At 52.6% G+C, this 20,255-nt stretch overlaps 1 protein-coding gene across 4 annotated transcripts in view; it reads left to right on the top strand.

Moving 5' to 3' along the window:
* Positions 1 to 20,255, top strand: part of LOC138521796 (E3 ubiquitin-protein ligase TRIM39-like) — a 135,493-nt gene that overhangs the window by 78,088 nt on the left and 37,150 nt on the right. For 3 of the 4 annotated variants that reach the window (XM_069634896.1, XM_069634895.1, XM_069634894.1), the window contains one exon: positions 8,649 to 9,203. The exons of the other annotated variant lie outside the window; for it this stretch is intronic. In XM_069634896.1, coding sequence (XP_069490997.1) covers positions 8,649 to 9,181 — 533 coding nt within the window. In that variant the 3' untranslated portion in view covers positions 9,182 to 9,203. The remainder of the gene's footprint in view (positions 1 to 8,648; positions 9,204 to 20,255) is intronic. 4 annotated transcript variants of the gene reach the window in all.

Genomic DNA, 20,255 nt, shown 5'->3' with positions numbered 1-20,255 from the left:
TCCCCATAGCAATGTGCGAAGGCTCTTGTCAATGAGTGTGAAGGTTTCCCGGGGGATAGTGTGCGGGGTGTTTTGGAGAACATATAGAAGTCTGGCAAGGGTCATCATCTTGAACAGTGCAGCTCTGCCTATTAGCGACAGGGGGAGTGATTGCCAATGGGAGACGCCGCTATTAAACCGCTCCAATACGGGTTGAAGGTTGAGTTCGAAGAACCCCTCTAATGTCGGGTCCATCAGCATGCCCAGATATTTAAATTCCCTGATACAGACATGGTAGGGGCAAACCTCTGGGATCGCGGACTCGTCTCCTTGGATGGGGAAGTAAATGGTTTTGGCCTCGTTTACCTTTAGGCCTGCGAAATTTTGGTATTCCCTAAGGATAAGGGAGACAGTCAGGCATGAGGTATTCGGGTTACTGAGATATATAAGGAGGTTGTCCACATAGAGCGAAAGCCGGTCCTCCCCTCCCCCCGGCCAGGCAAATCCGATCCAGTTTTGGTTTGATCTGAGTTCTATTGCTAGTGGTTCGATGGCGAGGAGGAAGAGAAGTGGGGCTAGGGGCACCCTTGTCTAGTACCTCGGCCCAGCGGGAATGGTTTAGAGGACCGGCCGTTCACCCTCACAGTGGCCTACGGGGATGCATAGAGGAGTTTGACCCATGATATGAATGTCTGCTCCAGGTTAATTCTGGCCATGATTGCCCATAAAGCGTCCCACCCCACAGAGTAAAATGCCTTTTTCGAAGTCCACCGCCAGGAGGGCCAGTGGTGCTGGTATTTTTGCGGTTCTGCTCAGAGCAAGTTGGATTCTTTGTAAATTCATGCGGGTGGATTTGTTGGGCATAAATCCGCATTGGTCTGGGTGGACGAGTGTCTCAATCACCTTTAGTAATCTGTTGGCCAGTACTCTGGCAAGGACCTTGGCCTCTCCATTAATCAATGAAATGGGGCGGTAGGAGGCACATTCCGCCGGAGGTTTTTCAGTTTTATGTATAACGACAATGCAGGCCCTTCTGAGGTCCAGGGGGAGTGCACCCTGCTCTTTACTTCGGAGGAACATGCGGTGCATATGAGTCGGTAGTGCGCCGCCCCAGGCATTTCCAGGTCTCTGTCGGGAAGCCGTTGGGGCCTGGGGGTTTTCCCGGGTTGGAGCTGTGCAAGTGCTTCTTGTATTTCATTCTCCGTGATTTCAGTGTTCAGGAGGTCTGTTTGCTGTTGAGAAAGCTTTGGGATCTCAGTCCGGTCAAGGTAGCAAGAGGGCTCAAGTGTGGAGCGTCTGGTGGGTGGGGTATAGAATTTCTGATAGTAGGCAGCGATGTCAGAGTCTTCCGTCAGCAACGTTCCCTCCGGAGATCTGATAGCCCTCACTTGACCTCTGCTTAGTTCACATTTCTCCAACCAGGCCAGGGTTTTGTTGGCTTTATCACCTCGTTCAAACATTTGGCTCCGGGCCAGTTGATGTGCCGTTCGTGCGTTGTCCAGGGCTATGTTGCTGAGGGCTACCTGTGCTGTGATCAGGGCTTCTTTTGCTTCTTGAGTGTTATGCGTTAGGATTTGCCATTCGTATTCGAGTACTTGCTCCTCTGCCTCCCTGGCCTTTTGGACATGTTGTTTCCGATGGACAGATATCGCCGAGATAGCCTCCCCCCGGAGGACCGCTTTGTATGCCTCCCAGAGCGAGATCGGGCATTCCACTGAGCCCTTGTTTATTTCAAAGTATTCCGTCGTCTTTTTTTCCAGTTTTTCTGCGATTTCAGGGAGCCGCAAGTGGTATGTGTTCAGGCGCCAGTTGCTATCTGGACGTTGACAGGCATTCTTCAGGTTTTATAAGGAGCGGAGAGTGGTCCGAAACTCCTCTTGCAAGGAATTCAGCTGATAGGAGTCTGTGAGTTGCACTGCGCGTAATAAAGGCATAGTCAATTCTTGAGAGTGATTTATGTACGCTGGAGAAAAAGGAAAATCCGGGTTTGTCGCTATGAAGTGAGCGCCATGTGTCTATTAGCCCTAGCGCTTCAGTGAATGCAGCAAGCGATGTCGGGGCAGGTCGGGTTCCCAGTCTCCTATGGTTGTGACATCCATCACTTCATTGAAGTCTCCTCCTATTACCCATAGGCTGGCTTCCTCTTCCAAGAGTGAGTTCCGCAGCTCGGCCAGCAGTTCTTTCGTGAGCGTAGGGGGGTGTAGATTGCAGCGAGGCCCCATTTCTCACCCCAGATATCAGCGAGGAGTATCACATAACGGCCCCGAGGATCAGTTATTACTTTCCAGACTTGTAGGGGAACTTGTTTATGGACGAGTATCATTGTACCCCTGGCGCCTCTTGTGAATCCAGCTTGGTAGGTGTGCGGGTAATTGGAATGTTTGAAGAAGTTGTTGTTCGTGCCCATCAGATGTGTTTCATTGAGGAAAACTATGTCTGGTGAATATCGGTTGAGATATTGAAGCACCAGTCTTCGTTTCACGCCAGAGCCAATGCCGTTGACATTCCAGGACAATAAGGATAGGGCGTTGGTGCTTACTTTATCTGCGTGGGTCGCCTAGTAGGACATCTGGGAGGATCAATGATGGTCTCGTGCATGGGCGAGGTATGCAGAGGTATTCACCAGCAGGAGGCGTCCAAAGGTTGCCATGTGAGTGTGTGAGCGATAGCTGGATAGTTCGGGTAACATCGGCCCTGCCGGTGAACAGTGTTTGATTACCATGCCTGTAAATCTCGTTGTAATGCCTTCTCATGCTATAATTTAGATAACGTAGATCCGTAAAACTCCCCCCACCCTGTACTCCCCCCCCAAATGGGAGCACCTGTCGCCCAAACATTAAATTCATAACTAAAAAACTTCTTCGGGATGACCCGGACTGGAGTAGGGCCTACACCGCATGATGCGCGGCGGCCGCTGGGACAGAGTTCCCGTGTTGTTACATTGAAGGTTGGCCCCCATATTACTGAAGCCTCAACCATTCTCTGTGGGGCTGTCAGTCAGATGCTGCATGGTATCTCCATCTGCACTTGTTGGGGATAGAGGGGGCGAGGGTCGCCCAGACCTGGGTTTCTGCGCTGACAGGTCAGGCGGTGTGCATTTTGTTCTAGAGTCAGTGAGGACTCGTGTTTCGAGCCAATCCCATGCGTCTTTGAGGTTGTAAAACAGATGGGTGGTGCCCTTGAAGTGGACTTTAAGCAGTGCCAGGAAGAACAGGGCATATTTGACAGACAGCGACTGGAGTTTTTTCTTGACTGAGTCAAACGACTGGCGGGCCTTTTGAACTTCCTTGGTGTAATCAGGGTGGAATCCGACCCTGTAGCCATTGTACTTGATCGGGCCAGAGGCCCTTGCCATTTGCAGGATTGCATTGTGGTCTCTGTAATTCAACAGGCGTGCAATTATTGTTCTAGGCGGGGCTCCAGGGGTAAGTCGGCCAGTGGGCACCCTGTGTGCTCTTTCTATGGAGAAGAATTTGGATAATTTTTTGGGAGCGAAGACGTGCGCCAGCCAGTCTTCCAGGAACAGTTCAGCGCTGGGACCTTCCTCCTTTTCCGGTATTCCAAGGATCCTAAGATTATTACGCCACGCTCTCCCTTCACTGTCCTCAGCGCGCTATTCCAGCTGGGTGACTTTCTGGGTGATTGCGGCAAGTTGTTGTCCCAGCCGGTGGACAGTGTCTTCAGTAGCGGACACCCTTTGTTCCGCTTTACCGACCCTTGCCGAGAGGTTGCGTAGATGCTGTCAAATGAGGGACACCTCTGCAGATAGGCCTCCCATTTTTAGTTCCAGTGATGTCCTCGAGTCCCCAATCGCTTTCATAAGGTCTGTCAGGGAGATTGGAGGGTTGTGGGGCTCTCCGCTAGCACCTTCCTCTTCTGGAGTCTGAGTCCCTTGTCAGGGGGGGCCCCCGTTGTGTAGAAGTCCATTTTACTTCGAATAGTTTGCCTTTTAGACTTCTCCTTCCCCATGTCGCAGTTGGCACGCTCAGTATGGCAGCAGGTCTGGGAATTCCACGGAGTCGGGCAAGGAGGATGGATGATGAGGCCTGGAGGGGCCCTGCATGGGTCAGACTGTTATGTCGCAGCAGTATGGGGTGCCTGCGGTGTGTCCACGCAGGGCCGGTGCCAAAGACAGTGGAGCGTGCTTCCCTCAAGTGTGGGCCTCTCCTCCAGGGCCGCCAGGTGCTTGAGGATGCTGCCGTATGTGTAGGGGAGAGCTCGCTTCTGCGGTAGTGGTGCTCCGCAGGAGCTGTTCTGCAAGTTGTCTCCCACCACCCCACCTCCACCGCAGCCCGAGTGTGCAGAGGCCTTGCGTAGGGAGGGGGGGAAGAAACAGTCTTTCCGGCAAATGTGGGATCGTGCCGCTGTTCTATTCACTGGCGTAGCACTGGCAAGTGTTTATCCTGACCCCTTGCAGTTCCGTATGTGGGCTTCACAGGTCCTGTCGCCGGTCCAGGTATATGAGGGGCCGTGAAGGGAAAGCGGGGGGAAACAGGGCCAGCTCCCAGTCCTCTACACACTCCTACCTCACTGTAGCTGGGTCCGTTGCCGACGTAATGTCCACCAGCAGGGGAGCGCAGCACTCGGTCTTTCTAGTCATGCCGCGACTCAACCCTGGGCGATGCAGTCTCACTGACGGGGGGGGGGATCACTGGGGGAAGGCTGGCGGTGTGGGCCTGGGGCAAGCGCTCCGGGTAGTTCGCGGGTCTGTGCGTAGGGGGCGGTGAAGCGCTTCCCACATGGTTCTCCGGCAGTTCAGGAAGGAAGGAGGGGGCTGCTTGGGTGCGTTGCGCCACCAGGGGTGAGAGGGGTGCGGTGTATCGATGGCTGCAGGTGTTCCGACCCCAACACCTCGCAGCGTCCCGAGGATCAGGCAGGTGGGAGGGACCCCAGTTGTTGATCCGGCGGTGCCAACGGAGCGCCAGGTGGTTCTCCTGACGGTTCGCCAGCGTTTCTCCGGCACATACTTTTGCCCGGGCTCTGCAGTGTCGGAGTATCTCAGAGGGGGAGGAGTGGGCGGTCGCTTCCGCTCACGCTGCGTAGGCCGCGGATCATCAGCCGGCGGTCTACAAGCTTGTGCTAGAGTCCCCCGGTCCGATTCGTCCCCAAAATCCAGCGACGGCTGCATAAGTGTGTCCGCTTCTGCTCGGGAACAGATGGGGTAATCTCGAGCAGCAGAAAGGGATTATTTTTTAGGATAAATGCAGAGGCCGCCGGGAGCCGATATGTTGCATGCGCAGTCTAATCTTTCTTTCTTGCCGTGTTTCTCTCTGCCTGTCCTTCTTTCTTGCTGTGTTTCTCTCTGCCTGTCTTTCTTCATTGCTGTGTTTCTCTGGACATGTTTCGCTTTCTTGCTGTGTTTCTCTCTGCCTGTCTTTCTTCATTGCTGTGTTTCTCTGGACATGTCTCGCTTTTTTGCTGTGTTTCTCTCTGCCTGTCTTTCTTTCTTGCTGTATTTCTCTGCCGTCTAATCTTTCTTTTTTGCCGTGTTTCTCTCTGCCTGTCCTTCTTTCTTGCTGTGTTTCTCTCTGCCTGTCTTTCTTCATTGCTGTGTTTCTCTGGACATGTTTCGCTTTCTTGCTGTGTTTCTCTCTGCCTGTCTTTCTTCATTGCTGTGTTTCTCTGGACATGTCTCGCTTTTTTGCTGTGTTTCTCTCTGCCTGTCTTTCTTTCTTGCTGTATTTCTCTGCCGTCTAATCTTTCTTTTTTGCTGTGTTTCTCTCTGCCTGTCTTTCTTTCTTCCTGTGTTTCTCCCTGCCTGTCTCTCTTTCTTGCTGTGTTTATCCCTGCCTGTCTTTCTTTCTTGCTGTGTTTCTCGCTGCCGGTCTCTCTGCCTTGCTGTGTTTCTCTCTGCCTGTCTTTCTTTCTTGCTGTGTTTCTCTCTGCCTGTCTTTCTTCATTGCTGTGTTTCTCTGGACATGTCTCACTTTCTTGCTGTGTTTCTCTCTGCCTGCCTTTCTTCATTGCTGTGTTTCTCTGGAAATGTCTCGCTTTCTTGCTGTGTTTCTCTCTGCCTGACTTTCTTTCTTGATGTGTTTCTCTCTGCCTGTCTTTCTTTCTTGCTGTGTTTCTCTGCCTTCTAATATTTCTTTTTCGCTGTGTTTCTCTGTCTGTCTTTCTTTCTTCCTGTGTTTCTCCCTGCCTGTCTTTCTTCATTGCCGTGTTTCTCTGGACATGTCTCGCTTTCTTGCTGTGTTTCTCTCTGCCTGGCTTTCTTTCTTGCTGTTTCTCTCTGCCTGTCTTTCTTTCTTGCTGTGTTGCTCTACCTGCTAATCCTTCTTTCTTGTCATGTTTCTCTCTGCCTGTCTTTCTTTCTTGCTGTGTTTCTCTTTGCCTGTCTCTTTCTTGTTGTGTTTCTCTCTGCCTGTCTTTCTTGCTGTGTTTCTCTCTGCCTGTCTCTCTTTCTTGCTGTGTTTGTCTCTACATGTCTCTCATTATTGCTGCTTTCTCTCTGCCTCTATTTCTTTCTTGGTGTGTTTCTCTTCCTGTTAATCTTTCTTTCTTGCTGTGTCTCTGTGCCTGTCTTTCTTGCTGTGTTTCTCTACCTGCTAATCTTTCTTTCTTGCTGTGTTTCTCTCTGCCTGTCTTTCTTTCTTGCTGTGTTTCTCTGCCTTATAATCTTTCTTTCTTGCTGTGTTTTTCTGCCTGCCTTTCTTCATTGCTGTGTTTCTCTGCCTTATAATCTTTCTTTCTTGCTGTGTTTCTCTCTCAGCCCCACTGGGGTTTTATTTCATACTCTATCCAATCCCTCTCCTTTGGAATCTCAAGCAATATCCAAAATTTGCATTAAATATGCGAGAGACGCGCCTGTCTTTCCTCTAAACGAGGGCAGAGGAGGTGGGGGGGAGGCAAGGGGTGGGGCCCATTCGTGGACACCCCTGCCTTTATTTCTCTCCCTACTCTTTAGTTTCATGTCTCCTTCTCTGCTTTGATTTTGTCTGGCCTGCTGTCAGCCTATTGATCACCAGCTCTCTATTTCTTCTCTGCATGTCTTTTTCGCTGTCTTTTCCTATTCTGCCTCTCTGTCCCCCTGTCATCCTCCCCATTCTCTGCCCCTTTTCTTCCTCTTCCACTCACGCTCTCTCCATCTTCTCTCTCTGCTTCTCTTGTGTCCTTGTTCTCTGTTCTTCCGCCTCCTCTGTTTTTTTTATAGTATCTCTCCCTGTTGCCGCACTGTATTATCTCTCCTGTATGCCTTTCTCTGTCTTTCCATTTGTCTCTTCCTGGTTAGGTTTCTGTCTGTGCTCCTCTGTCGCTCGCCCGGTCTCCCTCTGTCGCTCTCTTCTTGTCCCTCTTTCTCTTTGCCTGTATTTCTCAGGCCTCCTCAGTTAGTTTCCCACCCTAATTCTCTCTTGTTCTCCCGTCACTAAATGTCTCTTTCTTTGCTATTTCTTTCTTTCTCCTGTTCCTCTTCTGTGTGTCATTGTGTCTCTCTCTCTGCCTCTCTATGTGTCTTTCTTGCTTGTCTTCTCTTCTTTCTATGTCCCTTTTCACCTCACTCTACTGTACCTCATCTCCCTCTACTCCGCCTATCGCCCTCACTCTGTATACCCTAGTCTCTCTTTACTGGTGTTTCTCTCTGTTAGTCTGTCTCTCTTTCATCATGTGTCTGTGTTAGTCTGTCTCTGTCCTGTTGTTTCTCTGTGTTAGTCTGTCTTTCTCTTTCCTGTTTCTCTTGTTAGTCTGTCTCTCTTTCCTGTTGTTTCTCTGGGTTAGTCTGTTTCTATCTTTCCTGTTTCTCTGGGTTAGTCTGTCTTTCTCTTTCCTGTTTCTCTTATTAGTCTGTCTCTCTTTCCTGTTGTTTCTCTGGGTTAGTCTGTTTCTATATTTCCTGTTATTTCTCTGTATTAGTCTGCCTCTATCTGTCCTGTTGTTTCTCTGTCTCTCTCTCTCTCTTTGCTGTTTCTCTCTGTTAGTCCATCTCTCTATTTACCATTTCTCTGTTTGTCAGTCTCTCTTGTTCCTGTTGTTTCTCTGTGTTAGTCTCCATCTTTCCAGTTTTTTCTCTGTGTTAGTATGTCTCTCTTTCCTGTTGTTTCTCTGTGTTAGTCGGTTTCTCTCTTTCCTGTAGTTTCTCTGTGTTAGTCGGTCTCTCTCTTTTCTGTAGTTTCTCTGTGTTGGTCTGTCTCTCTTTCCTGTTTCCCTGTTAGTCTCTCTCTTTCCTGTTGTTTCTCTGTTTTAATATGTCTCTCTTTCCTGTTTCTCTGTTAGTCTGTCTCTCTTTCCTGTTGTTTCTCTCTTAGTCTTTGTCTCCTTCCTATTGTTTCTCTCTCGCGCACATCTCTGCTCTGCTGTCTCGTTTGTCTCTCTATTTTCTCTGCAGATCTCCTTCAGTGCCTCCTCTCTGCTTCTCTTCTCTACTCCCTGTCTCTCCCTCTCTTCTCTGCAGGTCTCTTGTACCTGCCTCACTGTCCCCTCGCTGCCTGTCTCTCTTCTGTGCCCCTCTCTGCCATTGTCGTGTCTCTCCCTCCTTGCCTCCCCGTTATCTCCGGAGTTTGGCCACATTCCCCCTCCAGGTGTCTGGCGACAGGAGGGTGTGATTGGCTGTCCTGTCCGGTTTGTATGATTGACAGGCTGTGATTGGCTGTGCTGTCCCTGCTGGTGTGATGGACAGGCTGTCTGAGCGCTGTGATTGGCTGGATTCTGAGCCGTGCTTCTCTCTCTTGCAGGTGAGGTGACTCTGGATCCTGGCACCGCTCATCCCGAGCTCATCGTGTCCGCGGACGGGAGAAGCGTGAGATGGGAAGAGGAGGCCCAGGATCTGCCTGACACCCCCCAGAGATTCACTGAATGCGATATCGTCCTGGGGAGGGAGGGGCTGAGCTCCGGGAGGCACTACTGGGAGGTGGAGGTGGGGGGCAGCACGTGCTGGGCCCTGGGGGTGTGTGATGAGTCTTTGCCCAGGAAGGAGGAGATCACAGAATCACCGGAGGGGGGACTCTGGGCGGTAGGGTTCTGGGATGATGAATACGTGGCTTTCACCTCCCGCCATTGGACTCCCCTGACCCCCCGCGCTCTCCCCAGGGTCCTGGGCCTCTTCCTGGACTATGAGGGGTGCAGGTTCTCGGTCTACGATGCGCAGAACTGGGCTCTGCACTTCACCTTCTCCGGGGCCTCCTTCCCCCGCACCCTGCGGCCCTACTTCTGGACATGGAGCCCCGAGGGGGGGCTGCGGATCCTCCCGGGGGCAGGAGGAGACTGAGAGCAGTGGAGCCTGACAGCAGGTAAGGAGGGGGGCTGTGTCTTGGGGGGGGGACCATGATCAGCAGTGTATAAAGATAGGGGGGTACTCCTCGTCTTTGCAGTTTCTGTTATGGGGGGGCTCAGCTGTCAGTAGTTTATTTCTGGGGAGGGGGTGAGGGGGCAATTGCTTCTTTCAGGCGCTGCCCTGTGATGTTTAAGAAGTGCGAGTTACTTTTGCCTCTTTAGTGTGGGGGGGAGAAATGAGGGAGGGGGCTTGGGCACTGTCCTCTGATTGGGGGAGGGGGGTTTGTTACTGTCCTGTATCTGAAAGGGAGGGGGTTGGGTGGGGCACTGTTGATCGAGGCTCTTGGTGGCTCATCCGCCCCCTGCTTCTACTCAAGAAGGCTTTTCAGTGTTAGGTTTATTTGCAATATTTATCAGATAATCTCCTGCTATTGGCTCTTGGTATTGAGTCATTTCTTCACTATTTCCTGTCCTTTGGAGTTTCACTTCTATGTTTTACCGCTAATGTATATAGACCTGATGCCAATTTACTTTCGCGTTAGAGAAGTATTTAAAATAGCACTTTCTCCAGCATGGGGTCTGGCATGGATTCACATGCTCATGAACATTCCCCGTCGTCAGGCCGGGAATCCTTGGTATAGAAAAAAAATCAGTATCAGTTTCGTTTCTGATCTGTCTTTCTCAGTAGTAACCAATCACTGGTCTCTGGGTCATACTGCCCCCAGCCAATGACTGCCCTCTCCCTAAGCCCCGCCCCTGGCAGCCATCCTCAGATTTTTACCGCACGTTCAAGTGTTGGGAGTCCTTGTGCTGTAGCTCTCGAGCTTTTGCTGCGTTTTCGTGCTTTTTTCAGGAGATTTTCTCATTTTCTCGGTTAAATAGAGCCTCAAGCTCCACCGTTTCTACATCCGATCAACGGGGATCCGTTTCGGAGTTTCTACGCCCCTCAAGGGTGAAGATTTCGTCGAGTTACGCTTTTGGAGGATTCCAGAAGTTCCGAGGCCTACCCTGGACATGGCCCAGGAGAAAGGGAGCTTGACGCCTGGGAAGCTGTTCAGGGCCTGCCCTAGATGCCAGCTTCAGAAAGTTTTCAAGGAGGACGAGCATTCGTTATGCCTCTACTGTCTCCATGAGGACAAGACGCACAAGGAAAAGGACTGCGCGTTTTGTGGGAACATGTCGGAGCGGACCATGAAGGATCGCCACCTCCGTTTCGCCAACTGGCTGGAAGGTAAGAGCCCGCCAGGCGAGAAGAAGAAAAAGAAGTCCGAGCGGTCTTCTAAGTCCTGTGAGGGTGCCCCGGTGACGGGGGCCCAACAAAAGGCTAAGCAACGCGAGTCCGCGGGCACCGGGAGCGCCGAACGGTCGGGCTCCTTGGCTGCCAGGCAGGGCGCATCCTCCCCGGCGCCATTAACCACGAGCCAACGCTCTGGCTCGGGTAAGAGGAAGTCCGAGAACCCGGCGAAGCTTCTGGAGAGGCCCCGGTCGATCTCGAAGATTCCGGCAGAGGGGGAGCGAGGCTCGGACCCTCCCCCCAAGGTGAAGGCCCCAGGCGTACAGAAGGTGACGTTGGCCTTAATTCACCCTGCTAAGACCTCGATTGAGGATGTCGCCGCGGCCCTGGCTCAGCCTGTGGAGGCTACACCAGTGGAGGCGCCCTCAGGTACCAGAGTCTCCCTGCCACCGCGGAGGGAGTCGTCTTTCAGGCCCATCGAGAAGACCCCCACGAACATTGGAAAGGGTGGGGGAGGGGCTGGTGGCCATCGTGGATACGGACACGACCTCTGAAGAGGAGCTCATCCAAGTCGTGGAGGAGGCCCAGCCCATCGGGAGGGATCCCGATGAGGGCGACGACGAGGGCGACGGTGTTGCAGATGAGGCTCCTCAAGAGCCCTCGCTCCCGTCGTTTCTGGCGCCGCAGGACACCTCGGCGGCCATTTTGTCAGCCATCCAGTCCTTTTGCTCGGAGATAAGGACTAGGTTGCCTCTTCCCCCGACGGAGGTACCTGAGCCAGACCCGACGGGGGAACCGGAGCCAGGACCTTCGGAGAGCCCGCCGCTTAAGACGAGGAGGACGCATCCTAGGCCTCCTCTCCCGCCTCTGCGGCCTTCTCTGCCTTCCCCCCGGTCCACTACCCATGGGGATGATACAGGCATGGACACAACTACGACGGGTACGGATGACGACGGAGGCGACGACGGGACGTGTCCCCTGTCGCCCCCTGCCCGGACGTCCCCGCCCTACGAGATTGGATCCTTCCATGCTATGATTTCCAGGGCATCCGAGCTCTTCCAGCTCTGCCCCGAAGAAAAGAAGAAGGAAGGGTTCCTTTACCAACGGCGCAAGGCTAAAAGGAAGACGGTCTTCGCCGTACCGCTTCTTGATGACATCTGGGATGAGGGGCTCGCCCTCCTCAAGAACCCTGCCACGGCTCCTGCGAAGAGGGACCGGTACGAGAAGAAGTACCTGGTCCCCGACGCTGCCCCCTTGTGCCTTAGGGCGCAACCTACCCCGGATTCGGTCGTTTCAGCGGCGGCCAAGAAGAAAGCGGGGGGGCATCGGCCTCGACTTCAACCTCCCCGTCGGACGGCGAGGGTAGGAAGCTGGATGCGATGGGACGACGGGTCATCTCATCTGCAGCGACGACCATCAAGACGGCCAACGCCCTGGCCATCGTAGCCCGCTACGTCAGGGAGTTGTGGTTTAAGATCGCCCCTCTGTTGGACTTCCTTCCGGACGCCAAGAGGGCTGAGGCCCTGGAAATCTTACAGGAAGGTGAGATTGCCTCGGACCACGCCATTACGGTGGCTACGGACATCGCCGACACCGGTTTCCGTCAGTTGGGCAACAGCGTTTGCCTGAGACGACGAGGATGGCTCAAGGCGACGGATTTCCGCCAGGACATACAGACCAAGGTTTTGGACATGCCCTTCGATGAGAACAACCTTTTTGGCAAGGCAGTTGATGAGTCCCTTCAGGCGATCAAGACGGACACGGAGACGGCCCGTGCACTGGGTGTGCTCCAACAGCGACGGCCGTCCTTTCGGAGCTCCGGAGGCAGACAGGGTGCCTCCAAGGGAGCCGGCAGCAGCTCCTCTACGAACCGTCAAGCGGCAAGATCTTCATCGCAGGAGGCCTACAGGGGTCGCGGCAAGTCAGGTGGATCCCACCGTCGTCGCCAAGGTGGTCAAGGAGGCAAAGCGGCCTCCAAGCAAGATTGAACCGACCGTCGGGTCGGGCCCCCGCCGAAGCACCCCGATGGGAGGCCGGCTGACGCAGTTCGTCGGGGTGTGGGAGTCCATCTCCACCGACCGTTGGGTGCTGGATGCCCTGGCCCTGGGGCACGCCCTCGAGTTCCAGAGGAGGTGCCCCCGCATTCCTCCCATGGCCAGGAAGGAAAATCACGTCCCTCAACTGCCGTTGGAAGTAAGGGGGATGCTCAGGAAAGGTGCCATCGAGCTCGTTCCAAAGAGGCTTCGGGGCTCCGGAGTTTACTCAAGATACTTCCTCGTAAAGAAGAAGACAGGAGGATGGCGTCCCATCCTGGACCTGCGACGACTGAACAAATACATCACGGCGCCCAGGGTGATCACCAAGTGCCTAGCACCGGTGGCGGCGCGGCTGCGCCTGCAGGGGATCCACGTCTACCCCTACCTGGACGACTGGCTCATACGGGCAAGGACAAGGGAGCTCGCCGTGGAACACACTGCGAAGACCGTCCAGCTGCTCACGGACCTGGGGTTCTCCATCAACTTTCCAAAATCCCACCTGGTCCCGTCGCAAGTCGCCCTGTTTCTGGGAGCACAGCTTGACACAGTGGCGCGGCAGGCCTCACCGTCGGAGGAAAGGATAAGGACCATCCTAGGAAAGGTGCAACGTCTGCTGGCCACGGACGTGGCCAGAGTGAGGTCTATCAAGTCCCTACTCGGAATGATGTCCTCCTGCATTTGTCTGGTGCACCACTGCAGACTTCGGATGCAGCCCTTGCAAGAATTCCTCGAAGCCCACTGGATCCAGACGACGGGCAGCTTCGAGGACAGGATCCCGCTCCACGAAGCGTTCTGTAAGGCGATACGAATGTAGGGTGTCCGATCTCATCTGACGGCGGGAACAGGTTTCCTAGCCCCGGCCCACCAGGTGACGGTGACGACGGATGCCTGGGGAGCGCACACCGGGGGTCTCCACGCGAGAGGCCTTTGGCTCCCGGAGGGGAAGACTCTCCACATCAACATCTTGGAGCTCCGTGCAGTGTTCTGGGCCCTCAGGTCCTTCCTTCCGTCCCTCAAGGGCAAGGTGGTGAGGATCTTCACGGACAACACCACCACAATGTTTTACATTCGGAAGCAGGGCGGAACCAGATCCCCTGCCCTATCCAAGGAAGCCCAGGATCTGTGGCATTGGGCCGTCGCCCAAAAGATGTTTCTGGTACCCTTTCATCTGGCAGGGATAAAAAACACCATCGCCGACTCACTCAGCAGAGAGCTGCGCTCGTGCCACGAGTGGGAACTGCGCCAGGATCAAGTGGACCGACTCTTCCGACGATGGGGTGAACCCCAGATCGATCTCTTCGCGACGGCGGCGAACTCCAAGTGCCGGAGGTTCGCCAGCAGGTTTCCCCAACCGAGGAGCATGGGCGATGCTTTCTCGTTCCCCTGGGACGGCCTGTTCCTTTATGCGTTCCCGCCATTGCCGTTGCTACTCCGGCTCGTCAACCATCTCAAGAGGTCCCGGTGCAGGATGATCCTCGTCGCACCGGCGTGGCCGAGGCAGATCTGGTTCCCGGACCTTCTGGACTTGTCAGCGTCCACACCAGTCAAGCTGCCGACGGACGCGGATCTTCTCTCCAGAGAAGGCGGCGCCATTCTTCATCACAAACCAGAGTCGCTGAACTTGCAGGCCTGGCTCCTGCAGCACTAGAGTTTGGAGGATACGACATCCCGGCCGACTGCAGAGATTTCTTGCGAAGGCCAGGGCATCCTCAACTCTCAAGTGCTACGGACACAAATGGAAGAGGTTCTCTGTCTGGTGCCGTGCACAGAAGATTAACCCTCTGCAGATTACGGCCCCTCAAGTTTTGCCGTACCTATTGTCTTTGGCCAAGGCTGGCCTATCTCACGCTTCCATCAAGGTACATCTGGCTGCCGTCTCACGTTACACCAGAACTACAGGACGGGCGTCCTTGTGGTCTCATCGACTGGTGAAGGAATTTATGAAAGGACTGTTCCGATCATTCCCGCCGGTGAAGGCCCCTGCCCCGGCGTGGGAGCTCAACGTGGTGCTGACTAGGCTCATGGGGGCCCCATTCGAGCCTATGCATTCAGTGCCGTTGAAGTTTCTGTCGTGGAAGAAAGCATTCCTCGTGGCCATCACCTCTGCACGACGAGTCAGAGTGATCCAGGCCCAGTCTTGCAAGCCTCCATACTTGACTTTTCACGACACGAGGGTGGTGCTGAGGACGCACCCCTCCTTCATGCCCAAGGTGCCGTCGGACTTCCACCTCAACTAGCCCTTGGTGTTGCCAGTTTTCTTCCCGTCGCCGGCTGAGAGGACGCTGCACTCGCTGGATGTAGCTAGAGCGCTGAAGTTCTACGTGGACCGCACGAAGAGTTTTCGGAAGACATCACAGCTGTTTGTGAACTTTGGACCTGTGAATCAAGGGAAGGCTCTCTCGAAGACTTCCATTTCCAGATGGCTCTCCGGCTGCATCATGTACTGTCACCGGTTGGCAAACCGACCGTTGCCAGGCCGTCCGAGGCCCCATTCAACCAGAGCGATCGCTGCTACTACGGCGTTCCTGTCTGGTGTGCCCCTGCTCGACATCTGCAGGGCTACTACGTGGAGGTCGACGCACGCCTTCACGAGATTCTACTGCATCGACCGGGATTCCAGGGAGGAGTCCAGAGTCGGCCAGGCAATGCTGTGCAACCTGTTCGCCTAAGGTGAGCCTGATGAGCAGGTAAGAGTTGCTTAATGTTGAGTTGTTGTATTGCTTGATATTGAGCCTTTTGCCACCTTCCGTGGTTGTGCATGTGTATACTGCTATGTATTCTTATATTCATGAGCATGTGAATCCATGCCAGACCCCATGCTGGAGAAGGAACAAGTTACTTACCTGTAACTATTGTTCTCCAGCATGGGTCTGGCATGGATTCACATGCGAACCCCCCCGCCTACCCCTCTGCGGCTCTTCACTTGGTCATACTGCCACTTCACGTGCTACCAAATCTGAGGATGGCTGCCAGGGGCGGGGTTTAGGGAGAGGGCAGTCATTGGCTGGGGGCAGTATGACCCAGAGACCAGTGATTGGTTACTACTGAGAAAGACAGATCAGAAAAACGAAACTGATAATTATTTTTTTTCTATACCGAGGATTCCCGGCCTGACGACGGGGAATGTTCATGAGCATGTGAATCCATGCCAGACCCATGCTGGAGAATAACAGTTACAGGTAAGTAACTTGTTCCTTATTGCGACCACACCTGCAAGAGTCTTTTCCTTCAGTAGGGAAAGAAAAATAGGCAAAACAATACTGGTGGGGACGAGGAGCGAGAAAGGCATTGCCTTGTGTTCTTACACATCACTTCTTCCTGTTGGTGCCTAGTAACAGGTATTATTACTACCCCATGTAATGCTACTCTATTCATGAATCGGGAAGATGAAAGGCAGAGTCTGCCCTGGCTTCAGATTGGAACTTGCAACGGGCAGGCCGTCCTGACATCATAGACCAACAGCCTTTCACTCGTGAACTATCCATCTGGAGAAACCTATCCATGACATCATAGTGCACATGTGTAGTTAGTATGTATGCTTTTATGTCTCTTAACTTTAATTAGAATGTATGAACTTGCGATATATTTTATTATTTTATTGTATTTCAAGGATTTTTGTAATCTGGTTTTACATAGTAATGTGTAAAGTTTATGATTTTAACCAAAAATACATTTAAACAAGAAAAGGTACTCTACATGTTGCCGGTGGTCCCTGTATTGATGCACCCTGACTTTTGGGAGCAGCAGCTAATGGGCACCATTTCATACACAGACGTGGATTTTGAACAAAATAACTCACTCATTTCTATTTTTTGTTTCCTGCTGTTATATATCACAGTAATACTTCCTATACATTACCTTTCATTTTAAGCTTTAGTCAGCTCCGGCTGCTCTATCCAAATACATAAATCCCTGCTGCTTTCACTTACTAAAGGCGTCCAGTTGCTAAAATGAGTCTCGCGCGCAGTGTGCGAGCTGTGCACCTCCATTCCCAGGATTCCTCTCCATACATTTCCCGCTCGCAGTGTGCGAGCTGTGCACCTCCATTGCCAGGATTCATCTCCATACATTTCCTGCTCGCAGTGTGCGAGCTGTGCACCTCCATTCCCAGGATTCCTCTCCATACATTTCCCGCTCGCAGTGTGCGAGCTGTGCACCTCCATTGCCAGGATTCATCTCCATACATTTCCCGCTCGCAGTGTGCGAGCTGTGCACCTCCATTGCCAGGATTCATCTCCATACATTTCCCCCTAAAATGAGCTTCGCTCGGAGTGTGCGAACTGTGCACCTCCATTCCCAGGATCCATCTCCATTCATTCCCTGCTCGCAGTCTGCGAGCTGTGCATCTCCATTCCAAGGATTCATCTCCATACATTTCCCACTCGTAATGTGCGAGCTGTGCACCTCCATTCCAAGGATTCATCTCCATACATTTCCCGCTCGTAATGTGCGAGCTGTGCACCTCCATTCCAAGGATTCATCTCCATACATTTCCTGCTCGTAATGTGCGAGCTGTGCACCTCCATTTCCAGTATCCATCTCTATACATTTCCCGCTCGCAGTGTGCGAACTGTGCACCTCCATTCCCAGGATTCATCTCCATACATTTCCCGCTCGTAATGTGCGAGCTGCGCGCCTCCATTCCAAGGATTCATCTCCATACATTTCCCCCTAAATTGAGCCTCGCTCACAGTGTGCGAGCTGTACACCTCCATTCCCAGGATCCATCTCCATTCATTCCCTGCTCACAGTCTGCGAGCTGTGCATCTCCATTCCAAGGATTCATCTCCATACATTTCCCACTCGTAATGTGCGAGCTGTGCACCTCCATTCCAAGGATTCATCTCCATACATTTCCCGCTCGTAATGTGCGAGCTGTGCACCTCCATTCCAAGGATTCATCTCCATACATTTCCCGCTCGTAATGTGCGAGCTGTGCACCTCCATTCCAAGGATTCATCTCCATACATTTCCTGCTCGTAATGTGCGAGCTGTGCACCTCCATTTCCAGTATCCATCTCTATACATTTCCCGCTCGCAGTGTGCGAACTGTGCACCTCCATTCCCAGGATCCATCTCCATTCATTTCCTGCTCGCAGTCTGCGAGCTGTGCACCTCCATTCCAAGGATTCATCTCCATACATTTCCCGTTCGTAATGTGCGAGCTGTGCACCTCCATTCCAAGGATTCATCTCCATACATTTCCCGCTCGTAATGTGCGAGCTGTGCACCTCCATTCCAAGGATTCATCTCCATACATTTCCTGCTCGTAATGTGCGAGCTGTGCACCTCCATTTCCAGTATCCATCTCTATACATTTCCCGCTCGCAGTGTGCGAGCTGTGCACCCCCATTCCCAGGATTTCTCTCCATACATTTCCCCCTAAAATGAGCCTCGCAAGCTGTGCACCTCCATTCCAAGGATTAATCTCCATACATTCCCCCTAAAGTGAGCCTTGCTTGCAGTGTGCAAGCTGTGCACCTCCATTCCCAGGATTCATCTCCATACATTTCCTTATCGCAGTGTCCGAGCTGTGCACCTCCATTCCCAGGATTCCTCTCCATACATTTCCCCCTAAAGTGAGCCTCGCGTGCAGTGTGCGAGCTGTGCACCTCCATTCCCAGGATTCATCTCCATACATTTCCCGCTCGCAGGGTGCGAGCTGTGCACCTCCAGTCCCAGGATTCATCTCCATACATTTCCCGCTCGAAGTGTGCGAGCTGTGCACCTCCATTCCCAGGATTCATCTCCATACATTTCCCACTGGCAGTGTGCTAGCTGTGCACCTCCATTCCCAGGATTCATCTCCATACATTTCCCGCTCGCAGTGTGCGAGCTGTGCACCTCCATTCCCAGGATTCATCTCCATACATTTTCCGCTCGCAGTGTGCGAGCTGTGCACCTCCATTCCAAGGATTCATCTCCATACATTTTCCGCTCGCAGTGTGCGAGCTTTGCACCTCCATTCCAAGGATTCATCTCCATACATTCTCCCTGTTACATTCAGCAATCAAAGCACAATGCAAGATATGTTTCCAAGCTTAAGTGAATGCAGGTGTGATCCTCGTGTTACGTGCTGTTTGCATATTCCTAGCAACTATACATGCTGCAGCCGGGGCTTTAGGTGGGCTTGGCCAGAGATTCAAAGCAGCCAAAAGTTCAAGCCCACCCTTGCTGCATTAGTAGCATTTGGACCTCTATGCCTCAAACGCAACAGTACAAAAATGTCACTAATAATAAGCAAGCGCACTCTCTCCCAGACATGATTTCGCAAGCGCCACTAGGTGGCAGATCCGGACAAAAGATGCACAATTAACAGAATGAACTCTCCCCCAAATGTCCCAGCGCCCTGCCGGCTGCGTCCAACAGGGTGCGCCGAAACATGACTTGCACCCGAAAGGTCGCGCCGAAATATCTCGTGCCGAAATGGTCACGGCCAAACGTCCTGCTCTGCTCGTTAAAGGGATAGTCCAGTAAAACATTTTATTTAAAAAATAGATAGGCAACATTAAAAAAAAAATACTAGCACTTTTTTTTTTTTTTAAACTTCCTATGTAAAATTTTGAGCTATTCAAGCTCAAAATTCGCAAAAGCAAGCACATGGGTGCATCCATTTTGTGAAATGGATGCCCGCCTGTGCTGGCTTTTGCTTTTGCGGCACTAATGAAGGAAAAGCCAGCCAGCTGTAGTAAACAAAAGCTATCGCTGGGTGGCTTTTCCTTTATTGGTGCTGTACGCGGAGGACGGGGACCGGAGACCAGAGCAGGAAAGCTGCAGCTGAATCTCGTTAAGTGCTATTTATTTAAAAAAAAAAAATAAGCACTAGCTGTGGTTTTTTTTCTAAGTTTTCCGGGCTGGAGGAGCCCTGAAAACTTAGAAATAAAACCGCACCTTTAAAAACGCAAACATAAATACAACGTTGTGTTTGAAAACGCTGCGGTTTTTCTTTCCAAGTTTCCAGGCTCCTCCGGCTCGGAGAAGCCTGAGAAACTCGGAAAGAAAAACTGCAGCGTTTTCAAACACAACCGCGTTGTGTTTCTGCCTGCTATGGCTATCACTTTGGGTTTCCGGTGCTCCCCCGGGGGAGCACCGGAGACCCAAAGTGAAAGCCAAGGCAGGCAGAAACACAACACGGTTGTGTTTCTGCCTAAATCTGCTTTCCCATTTGGGGCTCTCGGGCTCCCCACAGGGGGCCCGACAGCCCCAAATGGGAAAGCAGATTTAGGCAGAAACACTGTAGCATTTAGCATTTCCCATTTGGGGCTCTCGGGCCCCACGTGGGGAGCCCGAGAGCCCCAAATGGGAAATCAGATTTAGGCAGAAACACTGCAGCATTTAGCATTTCCCATTTGGGGCTCTCGGGCCCCCCGTGGGGAGCACGAAAGCTCCAAATGGGAAATCAGCTTTAGGCAGAAACACTGCGGCATGTAAACACAACCGTGTTGTGTTTATGCCTGCCTTGGCTTTCACTTTGGGTCTCCGGTGCTCCCCTTGGGGAGCACCGGAGACCCAAAGTGATAGCCACAGCAGGCAGAAACACAACACGGTTGTGTTTGAAAACGCTGCGGTTTTTCTTTCCGAGTTTCTCAGGCTCCTCCGAGCCAGAGGAGCCTGAGAAACTTGGAAAGAAAAACCGCAGCGTTTTCAAACACAACGTTGTATTTATGTTTGCGGTCGCTTCCTCCAGCTCGGAAAACTTAGAAAAAAAACGCAGCTAGTGCTTATTTTTTTTAAAAAAATAAATAGCACTTACCGAGATTCAGTTGCAGCTTTCCTGCTCCGGTCTCCGGTCCCTGTCC

The sequence above is a fragment of the Ambystoma mexicanum genome, chromosome 13, assembly GCF_040938575.1.
Source record: "Ambystoma mexicanum isolate Mex_15411 chromosome 13, UKY_AmexF1_1, whole genome shotgun sequence".
Classification (NCBI taxonomy): Eukaryota; Metazoa; Chordata; class Amphibia; order Caudata; family Ambystomatidae; genus Ambystoma; species Ambystoma mexicanum.
The sequence above is the reverse complement of the archived record's forward strand: the minus strand, read 5'-3'. Positions and strand labels throughout refer to the sequence as shown.